The sequence below is a fragment of the Emydura macquarii genome, unplaced genomic scaffold (assembly GCF_026122565.2).
Source record: "Emydura macquarii macquarii isolate MOO-44397 ecotype Brisbane River unplaced genomic scaffold, CSIRO-AGI_Emac_v2 contig_1644, whole genome shotgun sequence".
NCBI classification, from domain to species: domain Eukaryota; kingdom Metazoa; phylum Chordata; order Testudines; family Chelidae; genus Emydura; species Emydura macquarii.
In genome coordinates, this window is record NW_027131781.1 from 2,078,448 (window position 1) to 2,105,219 (window position 26,772).

A 26,772-nucleotide genomic window follows, 5' to 3' on the forward strand; every position below is an offset into this window, starting at 1 on the left:
CAGAGGCATAGCCAATTGGTGGGTTCTGAAGAGATGTATAGGGCCCTCAAAATAGAGTTAGGAAAAGCAGCCAGGATATTCACAGGCAAGTGTCCCAAGAGAAAAGTTAGAAGGGTAAAAAGGCTGCACTAGAGCCTCAGAGACACCAGGGTTGAACAAGGTGTGTGTCCAGGAAGGGGCAAATACTGACATCCACTGAAAAGTACTTCATTCTACGTTCACAGCCTAAACACAAGTATTTTACATTTTAAAATGAATTACCTGCTACGGCCAGAGTGTTTGACGACTGCCAGCCAAATAATTTGGTGGGATCAAAAGGCGCTAATGACTGCAAAATTAGAAACAAAATATATTCAGAAAAACAGTTCAAAGCACCATGATTTTAAAGCCAACTAGAACAAAAAAAATACTTCAGACAGCTACAACAGTTGACAGTGAAGAGCTTGTGGATGCTGCAGGGACAAATATCTTGGGCAACTCTTTCTGGGAAGCACATATTTTCAACTCATACAGGACCCAACTGTGACTATAACTTTAAGCACATATTTCAGTGGGAAAGGATGTGCACAAGTGCTTTGCTGAAGGGTGGCCTTGGCATGGCTAACGCTTTTCTAGTAGTTACTAGTCCAGTAGACTATTCCCAACTATTAGGGGGTCATTTTATCACCAAACTAACTTAAGACAAAGGTGTCTATCAATAGGGGCTTTCATAAGACTGTCTACTTGGGGTCCCTCCATTTTCACCCATCCTTGCATTCTAGGTCTCACTCTCCCTCCTCCCCCACTTAATTTTAAAAATAACTCTCATTTTCAGGGACAGTTGACACCCTGCCTATTGAAGACACTAAGAACATTACCTCCATGATATTCTAGAGCTGGCAGCTCTCCCGGGAGCCTGGGGTCGCGGCATAGGTGAAAAATCAGGCCACTTATTTAGGTGCCTAAATATGGACTTCAGAGCTTAACTTCAGCCACCCATTGTTTAAAATCTTGGCCTAATGCCTTAATGCCAACCCCAGTCCCAGGATTCGCACAGAGTAACATATAACGGTATGTTATTTTATGTTCAATTGTGAAATCAAGCCAGCCTAGAAGACAATGAAGAATACTGGAGGTTTTTTCCATAAATGATAGGGTTTGAACCTTTACATACAACATTTAAAAATTAACTATAAAATACAATATAGAGGCTTTAATACAAGTTTCAAAAATTTTGTTCCAATGAAGTGTACACACTGGCAGCGAAAGGGTTAAAGGAGCCTGGGGGCTCAATTAGCCCACATGGTGGCACAAGAACCGATTCATTATCAGACCCAGCTGGGAGGGAGCATAAAGGGAGCAGCTCAGAGCAGTGAGAGGGGGCTGGGAGACAGGAATCTTGGGGCAGAGTAGGCCTTGGGATCCTCTTCTGAGGACAGAGCACTGGCAAAGGGCTAGGAAAGACATTGGGAACCCACAGGGGTGCAGCAAGTTCTAGAGTAAGCCTTGACAAAAGAGCAGACCCCAGGGAGTTGGGTTTACAAAGGAAAGAAAGACATACTCACACTCGGCCTTGGGAGAGGCAAACAGGAGCTGGGCCTCCAGAGACAAAGTCCTGGGAGGTATCGCTCAGTACAAGAGCCAGAAAGGACTCTGCAGAGCCTGGAAAGGGTTGAATAATCTGTGGAGGAGTGACCCTAGGAAGGGGCTGTGGAAGAGGGCCTACAGACAGGCTCAGTAGTTCAGGGAGTCATCAAGGAGTATGAGGAAGCAAATGTTAGCTGGGCCTGGAATGTAAAGCAGAGGGAGGGTCTGGGTTGCTTTACCGACCACTGAAAAAGATGGTGAAAGCCCCCAGAGATAAAAAGTACAAGGAAGTACTGAGCCCAGAGTTGGGCTGAAGACCTGGTGTATGGTCACTGGCCTACTGTTTTGTGGGACTCTGCTATCCCAGATGGGAGGCAACTGAACGGGACCTGTCTGGAGGGCCGAATTACAAGGAGAAGCAGACCACTTCTCAGTGGGGGGCACCAGACCTGTGATGCCACATCTAGCAATGAGGGGGTGCACCAGCCGGTGAGTCACTCCTTCACACTTGTAATAAACTGAAATGGGAACGCATACTTTCAAGCTGTCTGTAGCTCCAAATGGAACGTCTCTGAAATTCTTATGTTCACTTTGCTGTGCAGCTTCATTTACACTGCATTACGTATACCTGCATAAGATGGTAGAGTGAGATATCAGGTGGCAAAATTCCATGAGAAGTGTTCTGTGGAAAGAGAGCAGCTTTGAGTTTGGGATAAGGAGTCAATGCCATTTTTAACAGTTGTGGATCCACCTTCTTCAGGGGCTTTTCAGTATCTTCATTCTGAAGAACCTAGATTGAAAGGAAATAAGAACAGAACATTTCACTAATAAAAAAGTAACTACATGGGCATGAGCATGCATTCCTTGTAGGCCCAAAACTGAACACCCCAAACTGTCTGAAATCAATAGGAATATCGATTATTCAAGAACAGCAAGACAGGGCCCTGGCTGCTGAATTTGTTGCAAAACTTTCATGATTTATAGTCCAAAAAAATATCCTGAGAATTATTCGAAAAACACCTCTTCAGCAATCACTGCAATTTTAGGTTGCACTATTATACAAAGGCAAAAAACCGAACGGTTTGTGTTAAAAGAAACATGAAGCAGTGTGTTAAAAAAAAGATATTAAACATGCTTATATTTTAAGTCTTTACAAAACAATGAAACAATAAGCACAGTATTTTCTATGAGCCATAAGAACATAAGAATAGCCATACTAGGTCAGACCTATGGTCCATCTTGGCCCAGTATCCCAGATGTGGGTGTACCATGGATTTATAAAAAGGCAATATAGTATTTTCTGTATTATCTATGCCTTTCCTAATGATTTCAAACATTCTGTTAGCTTTTTTGACAGCCACTGAACACTGAGCGGATGTTTTCAGAGAAGTATCCACAGTGACTCCAAGATCTCTTTCTTAAGTGGTAACAGCTAATTTAGACCCCATCATTTTATATGGATAGTTGGGATTCTGATTTCCAATGTGCATTTCTTTGCATTCATCAACACTGAATTTCATCTGTCATTTTGTTTCCCAGTCACCCAGTTTTGTGAGATCTCTTTGTAACTCTTCGTACTCTGCTTTGGACTTAACTATCTTGTGTAGTTTTGTATCATCTGAAAATTTTGCCACCTCACTGTTTACCCCTTTTTTCAGATCATTTATGAGTATGTTGAACAGTGCTGGTCCCAGTACAGACCACTGGGGGACACCATGATTGATAACTTGACAAACAATTCAAAAGTGGCAGCTGAATCCCACTGTAGCAAGGTGCTGTGGCCTTCCTCGGAGCCTGGGCCCAAGGAAGGGTCACGACGCCCCTACTGGGCAGAACCAGGCCCTGCAGGCCAAACAACCCGGAAGCAGAGGGGCGGAGCCAGGGCAGGGAAGGGAAGTATAAAAGGCCGGCCCAGCAGCTCACTCAGAGGGAAGCTGCTACTGGAGGCAGATGTGTCTTTGCAGAGGCTGTGCCTGACCCAGGTCCTGTGGCTGTTTGCAGCAACTACCCCATTGACCAGAGCCTCCAAAGCCTGCCTGGGCCACTGGGCCCGAGTGACTGGAGAGGGCTGCCGGGCCTGAGTAGCTGGGAGAAGCTAACTGAGGCTGCTGAGTGGGAGAAACCCCCTGAGGCCGGCCCTGACCTGGAGGAGCTGCCCGATGTTGGAGACCCACTGGAGTGGACTGAGCCTGGTGTACTGGAGAACCCCCTGTGACCCGGAGGAGCTGCCCTCTGCTGATGACTCAGGAGTTTTTGAACCTGCTGCCAGTTGATGGTGAGGGACTTGTAGGACTCCTGCTCGCTGTGTACCCCAGCGACCCAGTGGGAGATAACTGTCTACAGGTACCTGGGGACAGGGTGGGAGCAAGGAGCCCAAGGACAGCTGACTCTAGAGTGGCTGAGTCTGGGGTTGGATGAGTCAGCATGTTGCCACTGATAAGGCCCTGGGCTGGGATGCAGTGGAATTGGGTGGGCCTGCATCCCCCTTCCCTAACCATCCTGGGAGTGCTTGGCTTCCTCTGAACCTGCATACCAGAGGGTACTGAGCTTTGCCAGCCCCGCCTGCCTGCAAGGCCAGGGGCTTTAGACTATTATACCTGCCCCACACGCTTGAGGGCCAGAGGCTACTGACTACTCCACCAGCCCTGCCTGGCTTGAGTGCTAGGGACTGTAAACTGTTTACCTGCCCCTCTTGAGGGCCGGGGGCAACAGACTGCTTACCAGCCCTGCCCTGTTTGAGGCTAAAGGAAAATTTTTAAAAAAATTTAGAAAGATTCTACCACCTTAAGAGCTAATCCTGATGGCTTCTGTACTTCATTATCTACTCCTAAAACATCACTATAATAATACCATCCACTGCATTATTTTGAAACTTAGTGTAACCTTTAATCAATTTTTCATAATTTAGTGAAACATACTACTCCAAAGGAATATTTTCATCTGTGAAAGGAAGTTGTGGTTGCATTTGCTTACTTCTTTGTGTTGAGTTGAGACAACATCCCATTTTGTTTTCATAATCTATGTAATACAATTTTAGGATTATCACTCTGAAGCCTAAATGTCTGACTCGGTGTAACATAACAGAAGCAGCTACAAACATGGGTGAGACCTCTTTGTTCAGAATATCACCAGGTTCAATCATTACTTGGATTTGTAGTCTGTTACTGTCCAAATTAAGTTCTCATTTTAACTTTACAAACTACACCGCATGCTGTACAGCTACAGGAAGGCATGTATCTATGCCATACCAAAAGTCCTAGACCATTGTGAGATCAGAGATAACTCAAACAATTACCTTACTCTATAGCTAATTTGCATGCAACAATTTCATTGGTTGTGTGAGGCACAGATGACTCAGACCACCTGGCATGCCTGTGTCCAACTGTCACTCACACAAATCAACAGAAATCTACCACAACCACTCACACAACACAGCAGCTCATGCAATAACCCCAAAGACACACAGCCCTTACCACTGCATACACCCTTGATTTGCCATCCACACAACTGTCCCAGCACAACTCAACCCACACATAAATCAGCAACTACTCACACAACACAGCCAGCACACACACAACCCCCATCATCATTCTGCAGCCTAGAATGTCTGAGTCAGAGTGAAGCAATGGAAATAGCTACAAGCATGGTTGAGAGCTCTTTGTTTAGAATATCGACTTGTTCAATTGTCCCTGGGATTTGAAGTCTGTTACCATGCAACTTTTAAGTTCTCTACCATTTTCAGCTTTTTTTTTTTTTTTTTTTAAATACACATGACTTTATGAATTACACCCATGCTACAGAACAGACTTTCAGCTACTAGTTAAAGGAGTAAGTTTCCAGAAATAATTGACATTTGTTATATACTGAGTACCTGATCAATACCGCCAGGTGCATACATTGTGGTTGCAAGTGCTAAAAGTGTATGTCCTTCCAACAGCATGCTGCTCACACTAGCTTGATTACTAGGAATCAAGATCTGAGCATTTGCAAGACTAGCCTGAAAAATCATCTTTGGATCTGGAAAAAGAGAAAAGTGAGATTTTTCTTCTCCAAAAAAGCAATTATATTATTAAATTATTCATATGTTGAAATTGGTTCAGGATTAAGAAAAAGTACCTTTTTTTTTTTTTAAAGTCATGCAGATGGCATACTATATAGATGGGCAGACAGGACCCTAAAACACCTCCCATGTATTGACAATGCTCCTATATTGAGCTTCAAGAGGAATTTATCTTACAGAAAGAGGATAGGCATCAGGTCCCCTATTTTTACATTGCATTACAGATTCATTCTTTAGCGTAGAACGTACATATTTTCTGAAATAATAAATGCAAGCTTCATTCAAGGGTTATTTATTTGTTAACCAATGATGATATGGATGGCCCTGTAAAAGATGGAGGGGATTTTCAAAAGTATCTAAGTGCACAAGTCCCATTGACTTTCAATGACATTGATTAAAAACCATCCTGGCCCAGGGGAACATATAATCTAAAAGACTTTAATAAGCCAGGACATACCAGAAGACCCAGAGGAGGTGTTAGCTGTAAATGTATTCTGTGTGCGCTGTTTCTGTTCAGACTTCTACTAATAAAGGCAATCATCACCTCCTCCAGCTGATGTTACACAAAATGAGTTTATCCACAGAATGTGCAATGAATGAAGCTGGGTTCCTACCTCTTGGGTTACTGGCAACCCCTCGACACTGCACTAGAAATTCAAACCAGGGGTGAGCCTCATGCAATTCCTTTTTATCCAAAATAGGACAAGTCGAAGGAGTTAAACTGAAAACAAGGCAAGAACAGTAGCATCATGAAAATATAAAATACATTAATAAAAAGCAGCAATGTACAATCACCATCCTCTTCTCTAAAAAGTGATTATGTTGCACTCTTTGTCAGGCATTTCTAAAAGAATCAAACCTACAGATTCTCTTGTTTCAACAACCGTTCCCCCTCGATGGGAGTGTCTACACTTAGAGCTGGGGATGTAATTCCCAGCTTGAGGAGACATACCAGCACTAGCTCTCATTGAGCTAGCACATTAAAAATAGAGCGTAGTCACAGTGCCATAGGAGTGGGAAGGGCTAGCTGGCCCAAGGTATGTCCCAGACACCAGGCGTTTATTGGAGCGGCTCTCACTGCTCGTGCCACCGTGACCACACACTCTTTTTAGCTCACTAACTCGATGAGAGTTAACGTGGGTATATCTCCTTGATCTGGGAATTACACCTCCCAGCTCAAAGTCTAGACACATCCTAACAATGACAGGTGAGGAATTTTCATTCTGCTAGGACAGACAGAACAACAGTAATCTCAATGACTATGATCTGCTATCAAACTACTATTTACTCCCTAGCCAGAAGCGTTGGGTGGGTAGGGGGAAATGGTTCTTAAAGCAAATGCATTTTCTCTTCTCCCAGAACCTCAACTGGTTCTGATTTAGATGTAATCTTGCAAGGAATATAGCAGTCAATGTGTGTCAAGAGTTTGACCAGACCTGAGCCTGATTCAGAGAGGTTGTTAAAGAAAAACAGCACTAACTCACTGTTAAGATCAAATTCTAAGAGGAACTCAAGAAGTGATAGTCTGAGCCCAGTGTTAAACTCTGGATTACATTTTAGAGTCAAAACTGCAATTACAACAGCAAGACATTACAGCGCTAGTTATGGGACAAAGCTACAGTTCAAAGCACAGTATTTTTCTCTTCAAACTGTTCACAAAGTCAGCACTGCATTGAATCTAACCATCTTCAAATAGTGCTTCTTCCCAAACAGTGAGGGCCTCATTGCATTGGAAAATTCTCATCACCAACTATTTAGTCTGTATTTTACCAGCTTCCATTTTTTTTAAAAAAGATCTGCATATAAAACACTTCTCTTATACTCATGAATAAATCCAAGTACTTGTACCTGTAATAATCTAAATAAGTGTATAGCAGATGCTGCAGACTACGTTCTAAACAATACAGGATGAAACGTGTATGGAAATCTAAACCACTTGCAGTATTATATTTTGGAACAGGATGTGGATTTTGCATCACTCCTCCAATGTGGATCAATCTTAGGAGGAGGAGTTCAAAGTCTTCTAGTTCAGATGGGACAAAAATTCCATTTCTACCAAGAAAAAGAGAAATCACATTTTTAAATTAAGCAGTTGCCTCAGTTGAAGGTGTCTTCACTGAACAGCTAAATAAGAGGTCTTTTGCTGACAGTGAATTGTTTTACTGCAGAAGTGAACATAACATGCAAAAATACATTTCCTTACAATGATTTCATAGCATGATATATTAGTGTTGTTTTAACTGCTGGAGTTCACTGTGAAAAAGTGGGAGAGAGAATTATTACACTTCTGGATTTCCTCATAGTAAAATAGGTAATAAGAAATGTACCTTTTGTACATAAGAGCTAAGGGCTGATCGTGCATTATCTTATTCCTCAAAGACGTTTATTACATTTAATGGGAGTTTTGGGCCTGCAAAGAATGCGGGACTGAGCCCATACTTTGCAAATGGTTAAATCTATTTAAATAAAAATAAATCATGATTAAAAAATAAATGTATATCAAATTTTACATGCACACACTTCTACATCAGATTCTGGTTCTCCACAAAATGTAAACTTAGTATTAACACAGTGAGGACACGTACCTCGCCAGCTTATCTAATATTTCATTTCTCATATAGCTGCTGCATAATGTATTTTGGTCAATAATATCTGGTGTCAGAGAAGGCCAGTTAGTCTGTTCAAATGAGGTATGACTCTGTGGCTGGGATTCTTCAATCCATGAGCAAATATTAAGCCAATCATGCTGGGATGTCAGATATGTCCAAAGAACCTCAGGACTACAGCACTTGAATTCTGTGTTTAAAAACACACACACAACTTTAAGGTAATAGTGAAATCCTTTATAGTCGCACCTTGTTAATGGATAAAAGGTTTCTTCTTTTGCTAATACAATGCTGAATTAAATACACTGTCCTAACTAGTTAGAACTTTATGTTGGAAAAACAAAATGCTACAATATAATAAGCTTTCTGGGACAAAATCCATCATGCATATCATTCACAATGGATAATAAATTATTTTGAGAAGTCCTGTTTAGTTAGCCCCTTTTCCTCTCTTCCCCAAAACACCAGAGGATAGACTCTGATTTTCCTGCCCATATTCTGAAGGTTGGTTCAGATGAATTTCAAAATGTATCTGAGTCTTTTCTCCCACAACACAACTTAACTTTCCTCATAGTATGCGCCTCCCTTTCGCTCATCCTGAACTCAGTACATCTGCTCCACTTGCCCAAATGCTACTCATTGCTACAGAGCTACTTTTAGTTTTAAACGTTTAATTTCTTTGACTCATTAAATATGGGAATACTTGCTTTCATATCTTCTTTTGGGAAGAAGAATCATCTCTCGAATATGCTGATCCCACCACTGACCCCAGTTTAACATAATTCTGTGCTCCTTGTTGAGAATCTGATGTTTGTCACAAGTCAAGAATGTATCCAAAACAGCTGTGTGACTGGAGAGATCTTGTTCCTTTCTCCAATTCCTGAAACTGGCAGCAATATTTACCCATTAAGATGTTTTACTCAGCTTCTTATAAACTGTAGTTCACAATATTGATAAATTTAACAAACCAAAGTTCATTAACTTTTTGTTCTTTATAATTTTTAGTGGTGCTCTACAAGTAATACCAACAAGATCTATATCTTCAAACAAGATTTTTGGGAATGCTTTAGTACCTTCAGAACAAATGAATGTAATGGGGAGAAAAAGGCTAGCTAGCTGCTAGACACAGTAGTAAATATTCAATGCTGCAAAAATTTAGCTGATGTACCAGGCACATGCACTGGAATAAGTGTGTTTATGTAATGAATATGATACTTAAAGGGTCTTAGGGAGTTCTCATTTTAAAGTTCTGTAGTTTGCAATATTATAGATGTTAATATTTCAGACACTCAGTTTTAACAAATGTTTCAATATTTATTTAATATTTAGGGAATGTGTATTCCACTCTAACATTAAGGGTGAGACTAACTATCTTAAAGAAGATAAAAATTAAGGATCAGACTGCGACCCCCTAGTGAAGATGTTCTACTTTTTCATAAAATACTTGTATAGTTTGGACCTGAGTGAGACTGATTCTATAACCTAGCAATGAGGGCACTCACCTGAGAGCGGCGAGACCTGGTTTCAAGTCCCTGGTGCAGAGCAAGGATTCAAACCTGTGTTTCCCACATCCTCCGTGAATGCCCTAAGCACAGGGCTTACACAAGGACACAAGCACCACCACCTCCTCTGTTTTGTGAATCTAGCTCTTTTATTTCCTTCGCTTTTGATTAAAAATGCCCAAAATATTTTGTTCAACCTGAAATAGTTTTTTCTGAGTCTTTTGATTCACCAAAAGTTTAGTTTTGATTCATCCTGAACTGAACAATTAAAAATTTTTTTTTTTTCAGAACTGCCAGCACACCAAAAAGTCAGTTATTTGCACTGCACTAGCTCTGGTAAAGGGTTCACCATGAGATTACATAGTTGCTAGGGCATCTGTGATCTGTGCTGGCTGCTGCCTCCGCTCGCCTGTGTGTGCTGCAAACAGCAGTATCACAGGTAACTGCAGAACCACTGGTTTTAGTGCAAGACACAGCTGGATATGTTTCGTAACACACACAGACATTCACCCAGTGTTACAGCTTACAGAATTCTATTCGGAGCTTAACAATGGCCAAGTCTTATTAAGTCACTGCGCTCATCCCCCTGCCGGTGCAGAATTGTTCCATATGTAGTTACTGATCTTGCATAAACCCACAGAGATAAAGTAACCAAAAGCCAAACCACCTTCTTTAAATTAACTGCCACTGCTTGTGCCTCAAGCAATGAATAAACAAATTCATTCTCACTAGAATGTAAGCAATGAGGCCTTCATATGTCATTAGTTTGGTTTCATACACCTAGTTGTTTTATCAATAGTATAAGTTTCATAGATCCCCAAACCAGAAGGGACCATTGCGATCATCAACTTTGACCTTCTATATAGGATAGGCCATAGAACTTCCCCCAAATAATTCATACATTGTATCTTTTAGGAAAAACGTCCAATCTTGATTGAAAAATTGCCAGTGATGGAGAATCCAACATGACATTGGGTAAATTGCTCCAATGGTTAATTACCTTCACTGTTAAAAATATACACCAGGAGAACTGCATGGTGACTTGCCTGCCGGGTGTGAAGTCTTGCGGATCTCTCAAGAGAGCTAGATAGACTTAGGTGGAGTGGTGGGGAGAAGCTGGTGGTTGTGGTACATTTAGGTACCAATGACATAAGGAAGGATAGGAGAGAGGTTCTGGATGCTGAATTTAGGCTGCTAGGTAAGGAACTGAAGTCCAGGACCTCCATGGTAGCATTTTCTGAAATGCTTCCAGTTCCACATGCAGGGTCAGACAGACAGACAGAACTGCAAGGTCTCAATGCGTGAATGAGACAATGGTGTAAGGAGGAGGGGTTTAGATTTATTAGGAACTGGGGAACCTTTTTGGAACTGGGGAACCTATACAGGAAGGATGGGCTCCACCTAGACCAAAATGGAACTGGATTGCTGGCACATAAAATTAAAAATGCGTAGAGGAGTTTTTAAACTAAGGGGTATGGGGGAAAACTGACAGGTGCGCAGGAACACGTGGTTCAGACAGAGACATCCCTTAGGGGAGGATCTATTCATGGAGATTCTCTATATCCTAGTAAGGAGGAAAGGATGGAAAGGATAAAATATGGGCAGACAGCTAAAAAGTGACCATTTTTTTAAAGTGCTTATATACAAATGCTAGATGTCTAAATACTAAGATGGGTGAACTTGAGTGCTTTGTATTAAATGAGGATATTGATATAATAGGCATCACAGAAACTTGGTGGAATGAGGATAATCAATGGGACACAGTAAATACCAGGATACAAAATATATCGGAAAGACAGAATAAGTCGTACTGGTGGGGGAGTGGCACTATGTACGAAAGAAAGCAGAGTCAAATGAAATGAAAATCTTAAATGAACCAAACTGTGCCACAGAATCTCTATGGATAGTAATTCCATGCTTGAATAATAAAAATATAGTAGTAGGGATATACTGCAGACCACCTGGTGATAGCAACCGTGAAATGCTCAGGGAGATCCGATTTCTACTGATTTAAATTTTCACAATTGCCAGAAACTATGAAGGAAACGGACAATTATTTAATCACAGTAGATACTGAGACTGTGTTTTAATTGTTTATAAAGCTTTTTTTCAAACTATCAACATCACATATCAAAATATACAAAGTAAATATCCTTAAGCAAACAAATCATACCTGTTTTTACTATTCACTTGCTAGTCCATTTGTAACAAGCCTAATTCCAAAGTCTAAATCACTGGATTTTGACTCTAAGAAGTTCTCAGGCAAAAAAAGAAAATGCTGCTTACCTGTAAATTTCTATCATCATTGAAGGAAATACTTTTGTTGGTTTGCATGTACAGTGAAATCAATGTTTACCAACATTTATCAATTAAAAATATCTAATTCTTCCAATACTAATCAAAGACCAAGACTGGTCCATAGAGATTTTACACTACCTTCATGATAACAAGTGTCCTGCTCATGAAGAAAATAATCAGCTCCCAGAGTTCTTAAAAACATTTTACACTAAGTAACAGGAACCCCATGACACTGTAGTTGGAGAATTACACAAGTCCACATTTGTTAGTACAGCAAAACCTATAGAATACAAACCTCAGATTACCACAGTTCTTAGCATATTTAAAAGTGTATCACTGCTGTTCATTTAAGATAAAAGGGCAGTTAACCCACGTTACCTGGTAAGAGGATGAATCTCTTTATTTTCTTGGAAAGATCCTGAATAAAAGTTTTCAACCTGATGCACAAAGTCTATCATTCTCTTCTCTTTTTCAGAAAAATAGTTCTCTTCTTGCAACACTTTCACCTTTGAGTAAAATTAATGTACTATCTTTGATCACAAATATATTTAAATTATTGTCATGACATAAAAAAGAATGTTATCATGTTGCTGACTTCTCTGATATTAAAACACTAAGATAGAAATGATCCAGGGGGAAGGAACCTGGGGGTCTGTGAGGGGAGTAACAGACTGTGGGAGAAATCCTGGCCCCACTGAAGTCAGTAAGAGAGTTTTGACAGTGACTTTAGTGGGGCCAAAATTTCATCCTGTGTATAAAGTCATGCAAGACTTATATATACACACCAGGAACTACACCAGGGATAGGGAGGTGGTGGAATCGCCATCTTTAGGTTTTTAAGCTGAGGCATGACAAAGCCCTGACTTGGATGATTTAGCTGAGGTTAGTCCTGCTTTGAGCAGGGGATTGGACCAGATGACCTCCTGAGGTCCTTCCAACTCTATGATTCTATAAACTGTTACTTTAACCAATTTTAACTTCAACCACAAATGGCAAAATAAAAAAAAAGCCAACGACAAATCTCAGGCTATTGCCTGGATGCAGGGAGCAAAATAGATTATCAGACGGGCTTTGGGATGGCGAAGAGTGTGTATTCTACATATAGATGTACAAAACGTTAATTGTTCTGTACAACTGATAATAAGTCAGAAAAGCCTTTTCTCCACTTACCAACAAGTTGCGTACGTTTTTATCAATCGTGTAGAAACATATCTTGTGCAACTGCTCTTTCACATCAAAACCCTACCAAAGAAATCAGATTTCCATTGCAGATCACGCAGCATAATACTATTTGTATATGAAGTAGTTTTCGCTACTCAAGACAGAGCATGTTTTCTTTCATAAACACAGCATCTTCAATATGTGCACCTGTAGTATTTCCCGCCACAGATCAGAAGAGAGAGAATTCAGTACTTCCATTCCCCTAGTCTGCATGTAGCTCTGCAAATGCTCTGGGGCTTGTTTAATCCCTCCAATCCCTTTGGATATAAAATTTATAGCCAACTGTTAGCGTTCAAGTCCAGAAAATGCACACCCCCATGTGTATGTGGAATGTGTATTGAGAATGGGCATACTGAACACAAAACGTAAGGCGATAGGTAGAGAAATTTCTTACGCCATAATATTCTGGTAGTAGTTTCTCTCACTAATCCCGAATGGTAATGCCCGCGCTCCCACCACCTGTGGAATTTGGAGGCAGCCTGCTCTTGCTGCTGGAGACACCAGGACTAACCCCTACTCTTCAGCTCAGGCCACGAGAAAAGATCTTCCAAAGGTGGAGAAACACTCCAGCAAACGATAATCAGCATTAAGACAAAAACCTGATCTATTAATTAACCTTAAGGCAATTACATGTCTAAGTCTCCCCTTCGAGAAAAACGTCAATTGGTTACAAATTGTATTCCAGTCATATACCCATGAATACAAGGGGAAGAGGGATGTGGAAGAAGGGAGCAGGTAGAATGAGAAGAAAAGTTGCTAATAAAGAAAATTATCAGAAAACAAAAATTTTTATTCTGCTGCACAACTTCTGTCCTCATTCAGCACTAATGGAAAGTAGTGAGCAATGAATCACAGAAATAGGAGGGAAAGGATAAGCAGAGTTTTAGAAAGTTTTAGTATAGTAGAAATGGAAGATCCTCCCATTTAAAGCAAGAGTGTTATAATTTAAGGAATAATGTGGGAACCATTGTTACAAAATACCAATTCGTTAATCAAAGATTTCTGCAGGAACATATTATTTTGACAAAAGTTTACTTGGGAAAAATCATAAAGCTTTTCGATAAGGCTGACACAATATTTTAGTTTTCTGTTTTGAAACTACTTCATTTAGAAATTTTTTACATTAGATAAAATAAATTAAAAACACTAGGCCACCTCTGAATTGCACAGGTGGGGTGACATTATTTGTTAGTGATGAATGAGAAGAGAAACTATGCAGCAGAAAGACACTGAAGATACCTAGTAAACTGCATTAGGACAAGGTTGCATACTATGAGAGTACTCTCTAATCCCATTCCTGAAATGCTTTAGTTTGCTAAATGTCTGGTCCTCAGAAGAGTTCTTACGCATTTCACTTTTATGGAAAGTCTCTTAGGTACACTAAGGCTAAAACCCCATAAGGAAACCAATAAGATTAAAGAAAAAAATAGGATAAGCTGCTTCCTTTCCCCTCCTGTGAGGAGAGTTCTACCCAACTTCTTGATATGATGTTGAGATTGAAAAAAGTAATTATACTGGCAACTTTCAAGTCTAAAATACATCTAAAAAAAAAGTAAAAGTCAAGGGATTTTTTTATTTTTATTTTTTACTCAGACAAAACAGACCCCGAAAGAGCAAGTAAAATATAAAGAAGAACATTTTACTCCACTTCTTTACAAACCTGGTAGTAGCATACTGTATCTAAACGCTGCAGGTAGAAAGCTAAATTAACTGTATTTAACAAGCCATACAAGCCATCAATATTCAATAGAATTGTCTTTATACTTCCCTAACCATGATATCTGTCACAACACATTCATAGGATATTACGTAAGAATTTTGAAGGAATGTTAGTGGACTATTTTTCCTAAAAATAATGTTCATTAGTGTATTTAATAGTCAAAATAAGTTTTGTGTAATCATAACAGCTGTTGGAAAGCTAAGAAAAAACCCACTGCTTACTGTATATTTGTTTGCTGCTCAGCTATAAGGAAATTCTTTCAGATTTATTAGTATTTTAATCATACATCACTCACCATATTATTTATGAGTTCTGAGGCTTCTTTGACATCGCCCTTTAGAAGACTGTCATAAACGAGTTTCAAACCTATTTGAATCAGCTCTTGAAGACTCTGAGCAGGGTTGTGATTCACTCGGAAGAATGTCTGAGCCTCTGGTATTCTGTTGTTTAAAATGGCCTCAAAAATAACTTGCTAAAAGAAAAAAAAACAATTTCTACAGATCTTTTATAGATTAGATACTAAAAGCTATGCTGTTTACTATCCTTGTGCTCTTTGTTTTGAGCACAATATTTGAATAACAAATATAAACCAAGTTTATTTAGCTTTTGCTTATTTTTTCGGTAGTCTGAACATAACTTCATGCTGATCATTTCCTTGAATACATTTCATGGGAATTTAATATCTCCAAACTGACTATTTGTCTTTACCTCTGGAGTGAGTTTTTCCCACATTTGGCTTTGTTCTGTTCTGGGCATATCTTCATCAAGGTCACATCTTATATTTATGAGATCTGTCTGCTTTCGAGGAAACTTTATCATAAATGTTCTAAGTTCAATAATGTAGGTGGTTAAAATATCCACACACTTCTGCAAGCACTCATCGAGTTCTGTAGAGGACAACAACGGGCCCCTTTAGTAAGAATAAAATGAACATGACAGCACTCACCCTTATTGCTCATTAAAGTTTAGCATTTATCTCTGATCTGATTTGAACACAAAGCACAAACATACATTCCAATCTGCCTGGGCAAGCACATGGTATCAGTGGTGCTCCATATAGGCCCACCTGCATTGATTTGACTGCAGGATCAGAGACGTAATTTGTGACATTAAATTTATATTCAAGCAACTCTTATTTATACAAGTTACCTTTAAAATACATGAGGAGTTTAATATAACATTCAAATGCTACTTACAGTGCATACGATGTTAAAATGATAATCCTGGCCTCCCAGTGACTCTGTGTACTACCACATGAGATCAGAGTTCAGTTTCTAGGCATACTCTCTTTGCCCCCTGGGTTGCTTGGACTAAAAAGCACTCGAGACAGGAATAGGGAGAGTGAGCCATGTGTTGTTGGTCCACAATAATCCTTCTGGTTGATAAGGAAGTAGCATTTACAGGTTTTAAAGTGTCCTATCTTGTTCTCTTTGGGCAGAAAGATTATGACACAGGGCTTTGGAAGTGGGTATTGTAATCTGGGGAGCAGGGAAAGGAGAAAGTCTTCCACAGAGGAGCAAAGGGGAAGGAGAAATGAGGAGGGGAAACTACTTCTTGGAATTTAGGCTTCTTAACAGTTTAGAGAGATCAACTCTTATCTTATACTTTGGCCCTTTTAGGGTTTGATTCTGGCATCATTATACATGCAAAACTCCCACTAATTTCAATGGGGGTTATACGTGAGTTAGGACTGCGTGATCAGACTCCTAGTGTCTTCCCTGATCCTAGAGCTTGGTCAGTTTTTTATCCTAGTTATTTAGGCTGAAGTGTGTGTCTTATTCAGCCTAACTTTTTATCTCCTCCTTCCCTGTAAATGATCTCTGATTCAATCAAATTTCCAGCCCAAGTTAATTTGTGAGAGTGAGAATCCTAACAGAACAGCTTTGAAAAACTTAAAACCTGTGCACCATGTTCAGGAACCTTAAAAATAAAGATATACTATTTAGTTATTACTCATTGAAATGGCCTGATATGTGCTACTACCTCTTATCCATGTTAGTAATCTTACCTTCTGTATGGATAAAAATCTCTCTGATTTGTTTGTTAAGAAAAGCCAAGGTAAGGTTTAGGAGCTGCTCAGAAAAGTGTTTACTCTGAGCTTCCAAATCATTTTCTCTGATTGCTGAGCGAAGTAAATCTAAAGCTGGCTTCAGTTCTTCCACACCTATAATCATATATGAAATTAAATCCACACACACAATAAAGATGATAGATCACATTACACAACAAAAATTAAACTAATTGTAGGTCATAAAGGTAAGTCACCCAAATCTTTTACATCATCAAATGCGTAATTAACCCAGTCACATTTTGCAAATACACCTCTTTGCTTTCACATTAAAAACATTTAGCGTAGCACAATATTAGAACACAGACAAACAGTTTAAATATTGAAAGTCTTGTGTAAATTTTCTCTGTCACTTGTAGTGGAGAAGCCTAGACAGAGTATTACCATCCAAACAGACACTAGAATGTGGATAAATGAAGTGGCAATCTGCCCTGTTTAACCAAAAAAAATAACTACTTACAAATAAAAAGGCAATGAAATGTAAACATTAATGTAGTTTAATATATTTGACTTACTTCTCAAGTACAACTGGGATGTGATATTGGTAGATTGCTCAGGTAATGAGCAGGCTGAAGTAAGATTGAAAAGATTCTCTTTGCTCTTTAAAAAGAAGTCTACTGTGTCTAGCTGACGATTCTCCAAACCGGCCTAAACAGAAATGCAACCACACTATCATGAATATTCTAAAAAGGCACATTGGAAAATTACTGCTAATATATTTTCTTTAAGTTCAGTGATGATAAAGTGGAAGGATATGGGACAGAAAAAGAACAAAGCAATTTAGACAGTGCCAATTCAACAGTTAATATTATACAACTGATCAGGGTTTAAAAAAATTGTCCAAAATCCAGAACTGAATATTCAGACACTTACTAAGGAACTATGTAGGCTGACAATTTTAAAGGTCCAACATTTTACCAGCCATCAGGACTTTTAACCAATGCCCTCATCTAAAAGATGGAACTGCAGCCATGAAAAACTCTATAGAGACAAGCGGTTGGTTGGTTGGTTTGTTTTGCCAGGCAAGTAAATGTTAATGTTGTGCCTCAGCTCGTAAGTTTTCATGCTGGCTTTGCAAGGCTGAGAAGGTAAAATGAAAAATCTAGTTCTAGTGACTTGTGAAATAGCAACTGTTAAAATCATAGGACAGAGATTGTTGTAAAGGTATTGATTTAGCAGATCAGGACCAATATTTTTCCATTCACTCGTTCAGGGCTTTTGATCAGGAAAAAATTGCACTCTCTCTACAGTATGTTAGCTTTTACTTTACATTTCTTTATTTTCTTGGATTTCTAATGCTTGGGTTTTTTTTAAACTACAACATTCTTGTACTTTTTTTTAATCCCTAAATTACCGATATACACGTTTAATCTTAACTCAAACTGTTGGAATTTTTTTTTGTTTGTTTTTTGAACTGGAAAAAAAATATTACTGATGAGAACCTAAAATAAGTTACTTACACTACTTTAAGGACATATGTTCGTGATCTGTAATAGATAAATTACATTTTTATTTTACCTCTAACGCATGTATGGGAATTGAACATCTTCCCCAGCCATTGAGATGACAAAGAGAATCTACAATGCCAGCACTTCCATGGATTATCAGTCTATTCAAGAATTCCTCTTGAGTTAAACCAAACAGAATCAAGGAGAGACCATGCTCTAAATAAAAGAACCAAAATGACAGTCAGTATATTGTTTAGATTTAATATTTTTAAAACTGGACTTTCCGTCTGAGATGCCCCTTTATGACAAAGGGCGAAGAGCACACCCAAACCACTGTTGTCAGAATGTTTAGCCAAACAACGTCCTGTAAGGTATCATATAATTGCTGACACGCTGGTCATGACTATCACTGTGAGATATATTTATGGGTGGTGTACACAGAGTTATTTATGTGTGCTGGAAATACATTCTTAAAATATGTCATGGAAGCAGTAAATAATGATGCCTGCGCTAGTTAAAGGAACGTGGATTTACCAGTCTGCATGGAGCAAGCCAACAGGAGGATGAGAAAACAGCATGGCTTGATTATAAACCAAGGACAATGAAAGGACATTTGCCCCTAAGCCGATAAACAAAATGATCAAGCCAACTGAGACAGTAAATTGACCAGAAGATGAAGTGAAATGGCACCTGCACCCCAAAAAACAAGCAGCAGGAGAGAAAACCTTGTCTTACTTATCAGAGAATACATGTCAAAGGTTTTCTGGACTATAAAAGGAAACAAAAGGCCTCCTTTGTTATCCATCACTCCAGGGATAAAGGGACCAGCACCCTCTGGTTTTGTGAATGGAGGATCCTCCTGTCTGAGGGGCTGGAGATGCTGATAGCTCGATGCAAGCTTAGACAAAGACTAACTTGTTGAAGTTCAAGCGAGTTTTCATTTTGTTTGTAAACAGATCACTCTCTTTCTCTGGCTCAGCATCATTTAAATCTATGTTCTTTCTTAATAAACTTATGCTTAGTTTTACTATAAACCATCTCAATGCTGTAAATTAAAGTAAGCATAGGTCCTCAGCTAAACAAGTTGGTGTGTGCACTCTTCCTTTGGAAGCAGCAGACTTAATTTCTGTGGGTGAGTTCAGCAATAGCAGCTGGATACTGCAGAGAGACCTCTCTGGGGAACTCAGGTGCACTTAATTAATGTCACCTGCAAGGCAAGGTTAAGGCTGGCAGAGCCTCAAGGAGTTTGCTGGTGAGGCAGACAGAGTGGTGTGGCAGAGAGCTGACACACAGTTTAAGTACCAGCAAAGGTCTCTCTTGGTGAGGCAGAGAGGTAACACAGTGGCTTACGGTTCTGGGCTCTCTGCAGAGAGAATGTCACACCATCACCTTTTCACATAACTTTGCACACCCATTTTACTAGTTTCCTTATGACTTTCAAAAGAAAATATCACTAAAGTCACAACTTAAGTATATAAACATAAAAGTTACAAGGTGATATAAATTCTCATACAAAAAATAATTTTAATCAAAACTAAAAATACATCAATTTGAGATACTTTCATGACAATCTAGTGTCCCATTCCTGAAAGAAACCCCCATGTCCAAACATAAAGAAATCAGTCATAAGCAAAATCCTTATCCACTGAAACATAAGATTACATGTGTTCCTGTCCAGGAGAAGCAGAAGAGAACACAAGAATGTAGTCTGAGTCAGAGAATCAAATGGCACTGCAGGAGACCATTGTATGGAAGGTATTTTGGAGCAGTGATTTACCTATGTAAATGTCCATAGAATCTGCGTTTTCCTAACTAATATTTATGTTTACAGTGTTGTTGTAGCAATGTTGGTCCCAGAATATGACAGAGACAAGACAGATGAGATAATATCCTTTACTCAAGCAACTTCTGTTGGTGGAAGGTACAAGCTTTCAAGTTACATAGAGCTCTTCTTCCTCCTTGTACTTTCCACCAACAGAAGTTGGTCCAGTAAAAGATAATACCTCATCTACCTTATCTCAACCTGGTATTAAGTTAAGCAGAGATGTTCAGGGGTTCATATCAATACTGCCTAGAAGAAACACACGCATTGGTTTAAGGTCAAATACAGGTACCTAAAACGTACAATTCTCCAGCAAATAAAAGAAGATATTTAACAAACTAGTTAATATACCTGACTAAGAATATCAGCTAGCATGCAGATTCAGGTTTCATAATGAAGCTCCATGGAGGCAAGGAAACTCATTAAACACTGCATGTTTATGTATTATGCATGTGACCTATGAGGAAAGCATGAGCTACCTGCCTGTGTAGCCACTACAAAAAGCCCATTCCTAGATCAAAAACGGCTGCCACTTGCTCACTTCGCAGCAAAAGTAAAAACACCCAAGCTGGTGGTAACATAAGGTGAAACGAAGGGAAAATATAGGGGGAAACAAGGTGGCCAAAAAAAGAAAAGAAAAATGTACTAAATGGAAAGACCCAGATTCAGGGTCACAGGCCGTGAGAGAAGGCCCATGCTTTATGGGCCCAACTCTGCCATCAAATATAGCATAAACTCCCCTAGGAGTTGTGTGTAAGAGGTGCAAATGTATAACTCAAGGCAGGATTTGGCACTAAACTTTTAATGAAGCTCTCACCTTCAATAAGACATATGATGAATCACTGTCTTGGAAACTTAATATTCTAAATGGCAGATTTTACAATAAAGCATAAATTTAGCAAATATATCTAAGTCCTATTTAAACCTGAAAATGAAATCGAATTGTTACAGATTTTTCTATACAACATAATTATTCATCATGACTGGTGAATTCATACTAAATCAGTATAGCCAAAAAAACCAAACTGTGCAGCAATTTGTTTAATTTACATGTACTGAATTTCTGCTAAAACAGGGCCATAGAGCTACAGTAGGGCCCAGTATGACATCCACTCTCAGCAGAAAAACATTATGAATTGGGGAGAAGCATGTAAGGTAGACGGGAAGCATATTGTGGAGTACAGATCAAAATGTTTTCAACAGAAGTCTTTCACCATATTAGTTAAAACCAAAAAAAACTCACCTGTCAGAATGAGACACAACTGCTCTTCTCCACTGCAATCCACATAAATACATTTTTTACCTACGTGATAATATGTCACATCTTGCGTCTCTAAATCCCATAGAGCAACGGTCAATCCTTTGTCATCTCCTGACAATGCAAACAGTGCACTAAATCCTGTCACAGATTTACACTCAAATTTCATCATTTTTTCTAGTCCTCCTGGATGGATTTTTTTCCATTGTCTTCCTACGTCATTGATATTTGCATAATCTTTCTTTGTTGATTCAGAAAGGATATAGACAATGTCTTGTGGAATGGAGGACAAGATTTTTTCAGACTTTTCACAGATTTTAGAATCATAATGTTCAAGATGGGGAAGGTACTGGTACCAAGGTAAGTAAATGTTAGACTCCAAATTTGGAGAGTCAAGTCTCTTTGACGTGTTATAGAGTGAAGACAAGTGCGCTTTCCATGACCTGGGGAAAGAGAAAAACATACAGCCACCAAACTCATGATAATGAAAGTAATTTACAGGCTTCAATTTTCAAAGGTTATTTTAACCAAAAACCAAAACGTAAACTAAGATTTATGGACAACATCCAAAATCCTGCACTCTACCCTCAAAATACTGGCAAAGTATTTCTATCTAAAACTATTTTAATACTGATTATTTACATGGTGCAACTGAGTTGTATGCTTACAGCTACATTAGCTCATAAATTTCCCTAAGTTTAGAATTGACTTTTTTTAAAAAAAATCTCTCATAGAATTATTCAAGGACTTTGTGGGGTTTTTTGGTAAATAAAGCATTCATTGAATGAACAATGAGAACTATTTTGACTACATAAAGCTGTTACAGCTTTAGATTAAGAAGTTAATACAAATGATATACTATTTATCTCTAAGACTAGGTAAAAACCATAGTTAAAATACTATACATAGTTAAAATACCACATGTGAACAAGATACATTCAGACTGTTTTTATTCTATTATAATTATTTGAAGGAGTCAATAGGCATGTGGACAGGGGTGATCCAGTCAATATAATATACTTGGATTTTCAGAAAGCCTTTGACAAGGTCCCTCATCAAAGACTCTTAAGCAAACTAAGCAGTCATGGGATAAGAGGGAAGGTCTCTCCTGGATCAGTAACTGGTTAAAAGATAGGAAACAAAGGGTAGGAATAAATGGTCAGTTTCCAGAATGAAGAGAGGTAAATAATAATTTCCTCCAATGATCTTTACTGGGCCCAATGCAGTTCAACATATTCATAAATGATCTGGAAAAGGGGGTAAACAGTGAGGTGGCAAAATTTTCAGATGATAACTATCTTTAGTAATTTTGTAAATCCAAAGCTCACAGTGAGGAGTTACAAAGGGATCTCATTGAATTGAGTGACAAAAGGGCAGATGAAATTCAATGTTGATAAGTGTAAAGTAATCCACACTGGAAAACAAGCCCACCTAGAAATTCAAAATGAAGGGATCTAAATTAGGTATTATCATTCAAGAAAGATCTTGGAGTCATCATGGATAGTTCTCTGAAAACATCTGCTCAATGTAAAGTGGCAGTCAAAAAAGCTAACAAAATGTTAGGGAGCATTAGGAAAGGTAGATAAAACAGAAAATATCAAAATACCACGGTATGCCCACACCTTAAATACAGCATGCAATTTTGGTCTCCCATCTCAAAAAAGATATATTACAATTGGAAAAGGTGCAAAGAAGAGCAAGAACTATTATTAGGGATATGGAACAGCTACCACATGAGGACAGATAAAGACAGGGACTGTTCATCTTAGAAAAGAGATGACTACAAGTAGATATGATAGAGGTCTATAAAATCATTAATGCTATGGAGAAAGTGAATAGGAAAATGTTATTTACCCTTTCACATAATACAAGAACTAGGGGTCACTTGATGGAATTAATAGGCAGCAGATTTAAAACAAACGAAGGAAGCACTTCTTGGCTTCTTTAAAGCAAAGGAAGTACTTCTTCAGTCAAACTGTGGAACTTGTTGCCAGGATGTTGTGAAGGCCAAAAGCATAACTGGGCTCAAAAAAGAATTAGATAAGTTCCTGGAGGATAGGTCCATCAATGGCTATTAGTCAAGATGGCCAGAGATGCAACCCCATGCTCTGGGTGTTCCTAAACCTCTAACTGCCATAAGCTGGGACTGGATGAAATGGGATAGATCACTCAATAATTGCCCTGTTCTGTTCATTCCCTGTGATGCATCTGGCATTGGCAACGTTGGAAGATAGGATATTATCCAAGTGGACCATTGGTCTGACTTAGCATGGCCGTTCTTATGTATGGCATATGTATTCATCTATGACAAGCATATAGAAAATTCTGGGAGGACTTGTAACAGGATACCATGCCTGTCAGTAGTTGTTCAAATCTAAGTCAAAGTAGTATGACAAGGACACTACTATTTAGAGGTTGGTTAATGGTCTATGGAAAATGAATTAGATGGTCTCGGTCCATTTGCTAGCAATGGCCTAAGGATGACACCATTTTTAAACTAAGATGAGCTAATACATTTGTGCACAGCTGATTTCAGAACCTGCAACATTTGTAATTAAAATTCAGTAGTCTAGTAATATGTGCCTCGCCTAGATTATGATGTAGGAAGTACTGTAAAATCTTTATATTTACATACCTGTCTGTCCGGAAAGAAAACCTCATAAGTTTCATGCTGCAGTCAGAGCTAGCAAGGTCATCCTCATCAATTCCTTCCAGTCGTGTCACAGGAAGATTTTCAAAATTTTCCTTATAAAAAAAATGCCAAGGGAATTCTCTGCAAATAGATATTAAAAATAATTCATTCACCTCCTCCAAAGCTTTTTTATTACTCTTTTTAAAATGCAAATTTTCATATTCATTCTATGAAAGTCACAAAATTATTCTGATGAAAAACTGGAAGATAATATTGGAGATATGTGGTCCTCTCTCTAAACTCAACAGCATTCCATATAAATATATTCACATAATACAAATCCTCTTTCACGTGAGCAACTTTTGCAGGATGAAATCTCCAGTCAGCAGTTATCAAGTAAACGTGGTAAATTTAAATTGCTAAGCAGTTCCAATATAATACCTGTATATCCTTCAATAAGCTGCTATCCAAAACCCAACGCTATCCAAAAATCACAATCTGTCCCCTCCCAATAGTAGAAGAATATTTTTCTGCTTGCTCAACTGGAAGAACAGATGTTGAAGCACACTAATTTGCAAACTCTGAAGAAACATGATTTTTAATATGCTTTTATTATATCTCATCCTACCCACATGGACGCTGATGGGAATTTGGCTTCTTACTTCAACAGGTGCAAGATTGGCAATAATTTAAAAGTAGCTAGCTTCATAAAAATGTATTTTAAAATTCTGCAGCAAACATACCTGAAATACAAATTTAGATCAACAGAAATGGCACAATTAGAGGAATTAATGACCACAGCGACATTGAGATCATGCGACACCTTTACTGAAGTGAGGGGAGATACGATGCTTGTATTCTTGTTCTCATCCTGCACATTTGCTTGGAAAAGTGCAACGTCAACATCTGCTAGATGCACACCATCTACTGTATCAAATATGTCTTTACACCAACGTCAAAGAAAGTGACTGGTTTCAAACTGTCCAACAAGCAAAAATGAGTAATAAAATACATGTGAATTTCTTTGACTTTGTTTCCCAAGGGAGGAGTATATGTGTATAATCTTCAAGTTTTTGCACAGCAAGGTATTTAGAATGATTATTTATTATGTTTTGCCGTAGCACTCAAAGGCCCAATCAGGATTAGAGCTCCATTGTGCTAGGTACTGTACAAATGCAAAGTATGCAAAGCTCATAAAAAGCTGACAGTCCAACTTAATTAGAGACACTGTGCCAATAGAGCACATATTGAACACCATTTCTATAGCCATACTCCCTGTTGCTCCAAATTTCACTCTTGGACAATATGTGGTTTTGATTATAAAAGCAAATCTGTGCAAAGTACAGCTTTATTAACAATGACTAGAGCAGAAGAGGTGTTTTTAAATTTTGGCAGTACAAATTGCAAGGTTGTTTTCCTTCTACTTCAATCCACTCAGTTTAAAACTGTTATTCCAACAATCTCCCTGAATAGTAATTAACGTAATGAATATTGGAGTATTGGTGCAAGGCTGTTTGCAAAATGTTCATAAGTCTTTGTTTTTGCTGCTCTCTATTTTTGAATTCTGGATAACAGCATGGAGTAGGAGCATTAACAAAAAGCCAACCACCAAAAATGAAATAATGGACTCCAGTCTCATAAAAGAAATCATACCACTGGCGATGGCCTGCTATTTAGCAGGAGAACACGCTACAGAATATGATCAAATTTGAACAACCTTATCTAGTTGCCTTGGAAAGTACAACCTATAAACTGCTTTAAACAAACATTTTGAAGTTATTACTATAAATCAGGAAAATTAGTAAGAATGTAATTAAAAAGTAATTAAAATCTGAATACTTTTTAAAAAAGTCATGGATCTCTCTGAATGTGCATTCACTTTTTTTTGGGCAATCACTTATTGCCAGATACAGTTGGAAGAACAAAATAATTATTACACAATGTAAGAAACTATCTGGATAGAGGCAGCTGAACAGTTTGTGAAGCAAGTGGCTATCATCCTGCCCACAACATCTACAGTGAAATAATGAAGCTCCAATGGTCTGGTCAGAGATCAGTGTTGGTACCTGTACTTCAGCTTTTCACTCTGAAATGATGGGCACTGAACTATGTTATGTTAACTAAATGGACAAAATAACTTCAAAATAGTGAGGCTTGAAGTTCCTTAATGAAATGTGTGTTTAATCCTGAAAGGGTTTCAAGAAACATTTTTTTTTCCTATCCACATTCTTTTTCTTCACAGTATGACTTTATTCTTTCTGATCGTTTATATTAAGAAACAGTCTCCATTTCAAAGGATACATATCCAGCCAGAGTTATCTAATAAAAATAGAACTCCTCTACAAAAATTCACATCTGTTATTCTTTCCAAAGCTTGTGGCGACAAATCAAGGATAAAGCAGTCACGTGCTTCTAATTCTGCATCTTCTCCAGGAAAAGCAAGGTACACAAGAATAAAATTATTCAGCAGTAGCAAGGATGTGCTGTTTTTAAATGACAGAATCTTCACAGATGATATTGAAGAAAGACCTGTAAAATTATTTTTAAAAAATCAGGGTTTTTTACATATCC

At 38.5% G+C, this 26,772-nt stretch overlaps 1 protein-coding gene across 1 annotated transcript in view; it reads right to left on the bottom strand.

Annotated features, from left to right (window-relative positions):
• The window catches only part of SPG11 (SPG11 vesicle trafficking associated, spatacsin), a 55,336-nt gene that overhangs the window by 25,274 nt on the left and 3,290 nt on the right, over positions 1–26,772 (bottom strand). Inside the window, exons 3-20 of the mRNA XM_067555453.1 lie at positions 26,503–26,730; positions 24,945–25,143; positions 24,205–24,342; positions 21,555–22,012; positions 18,560–18,705; positions 17,557–17,689; positions 16,982–17,137; positions 15,682–15,860; positions 15,269–15,445; positions 13,203–13,274; positions 12,411–12,538; positions 8,940–9,118; positions 8,212–8,422; positions 7,475–7,678; positions 6,241–6,347; positions 5,438–5,583; positions 2,195–2,356; positions 262–328 (exon numbers count right to left, since the gene is read on the bottom strand). Coding sequence (XP_067411554.1) covers positions 262–328; positions 2,195–2,356; positions 5,438–5,583; positions 6,241–6,347; positions 7,475–7,678; positions 8,212–8,422; positions 8,940–9,118; positions 12,411–12,538; positions 13,203–13,274; positions 15,269–15,445; positions 15,682–15,860; positions 16,982–17,137; positions 17,557–17,689; positions 18,560–18,705; positions 21,555–22,012; positions 24,205–24,342; positions 24,945–25,143; positions 26,503–26,730 — 3,090 coding nt within the window. The remainder of the gene's footprint in view (positions 1–261; positions 329–2,194; positions 2,357–5,437; positions 5,584–6,240; positions 6,348–7,474; positions 7,679–8,211; positions 8,423–8,939; positions 9,119–12,410; positions 12,539–13,202; positions 13,275–15,268; positions 15,446–15,681; positions 15,861–16,981; positions 17,138–17,556; positions 17,690–18,559; positions 18,706–21,554; positions 22,013–24,204; positions 24,343–24,944; positions 25,144–26,502; positions 26,731–26,772) is intronic.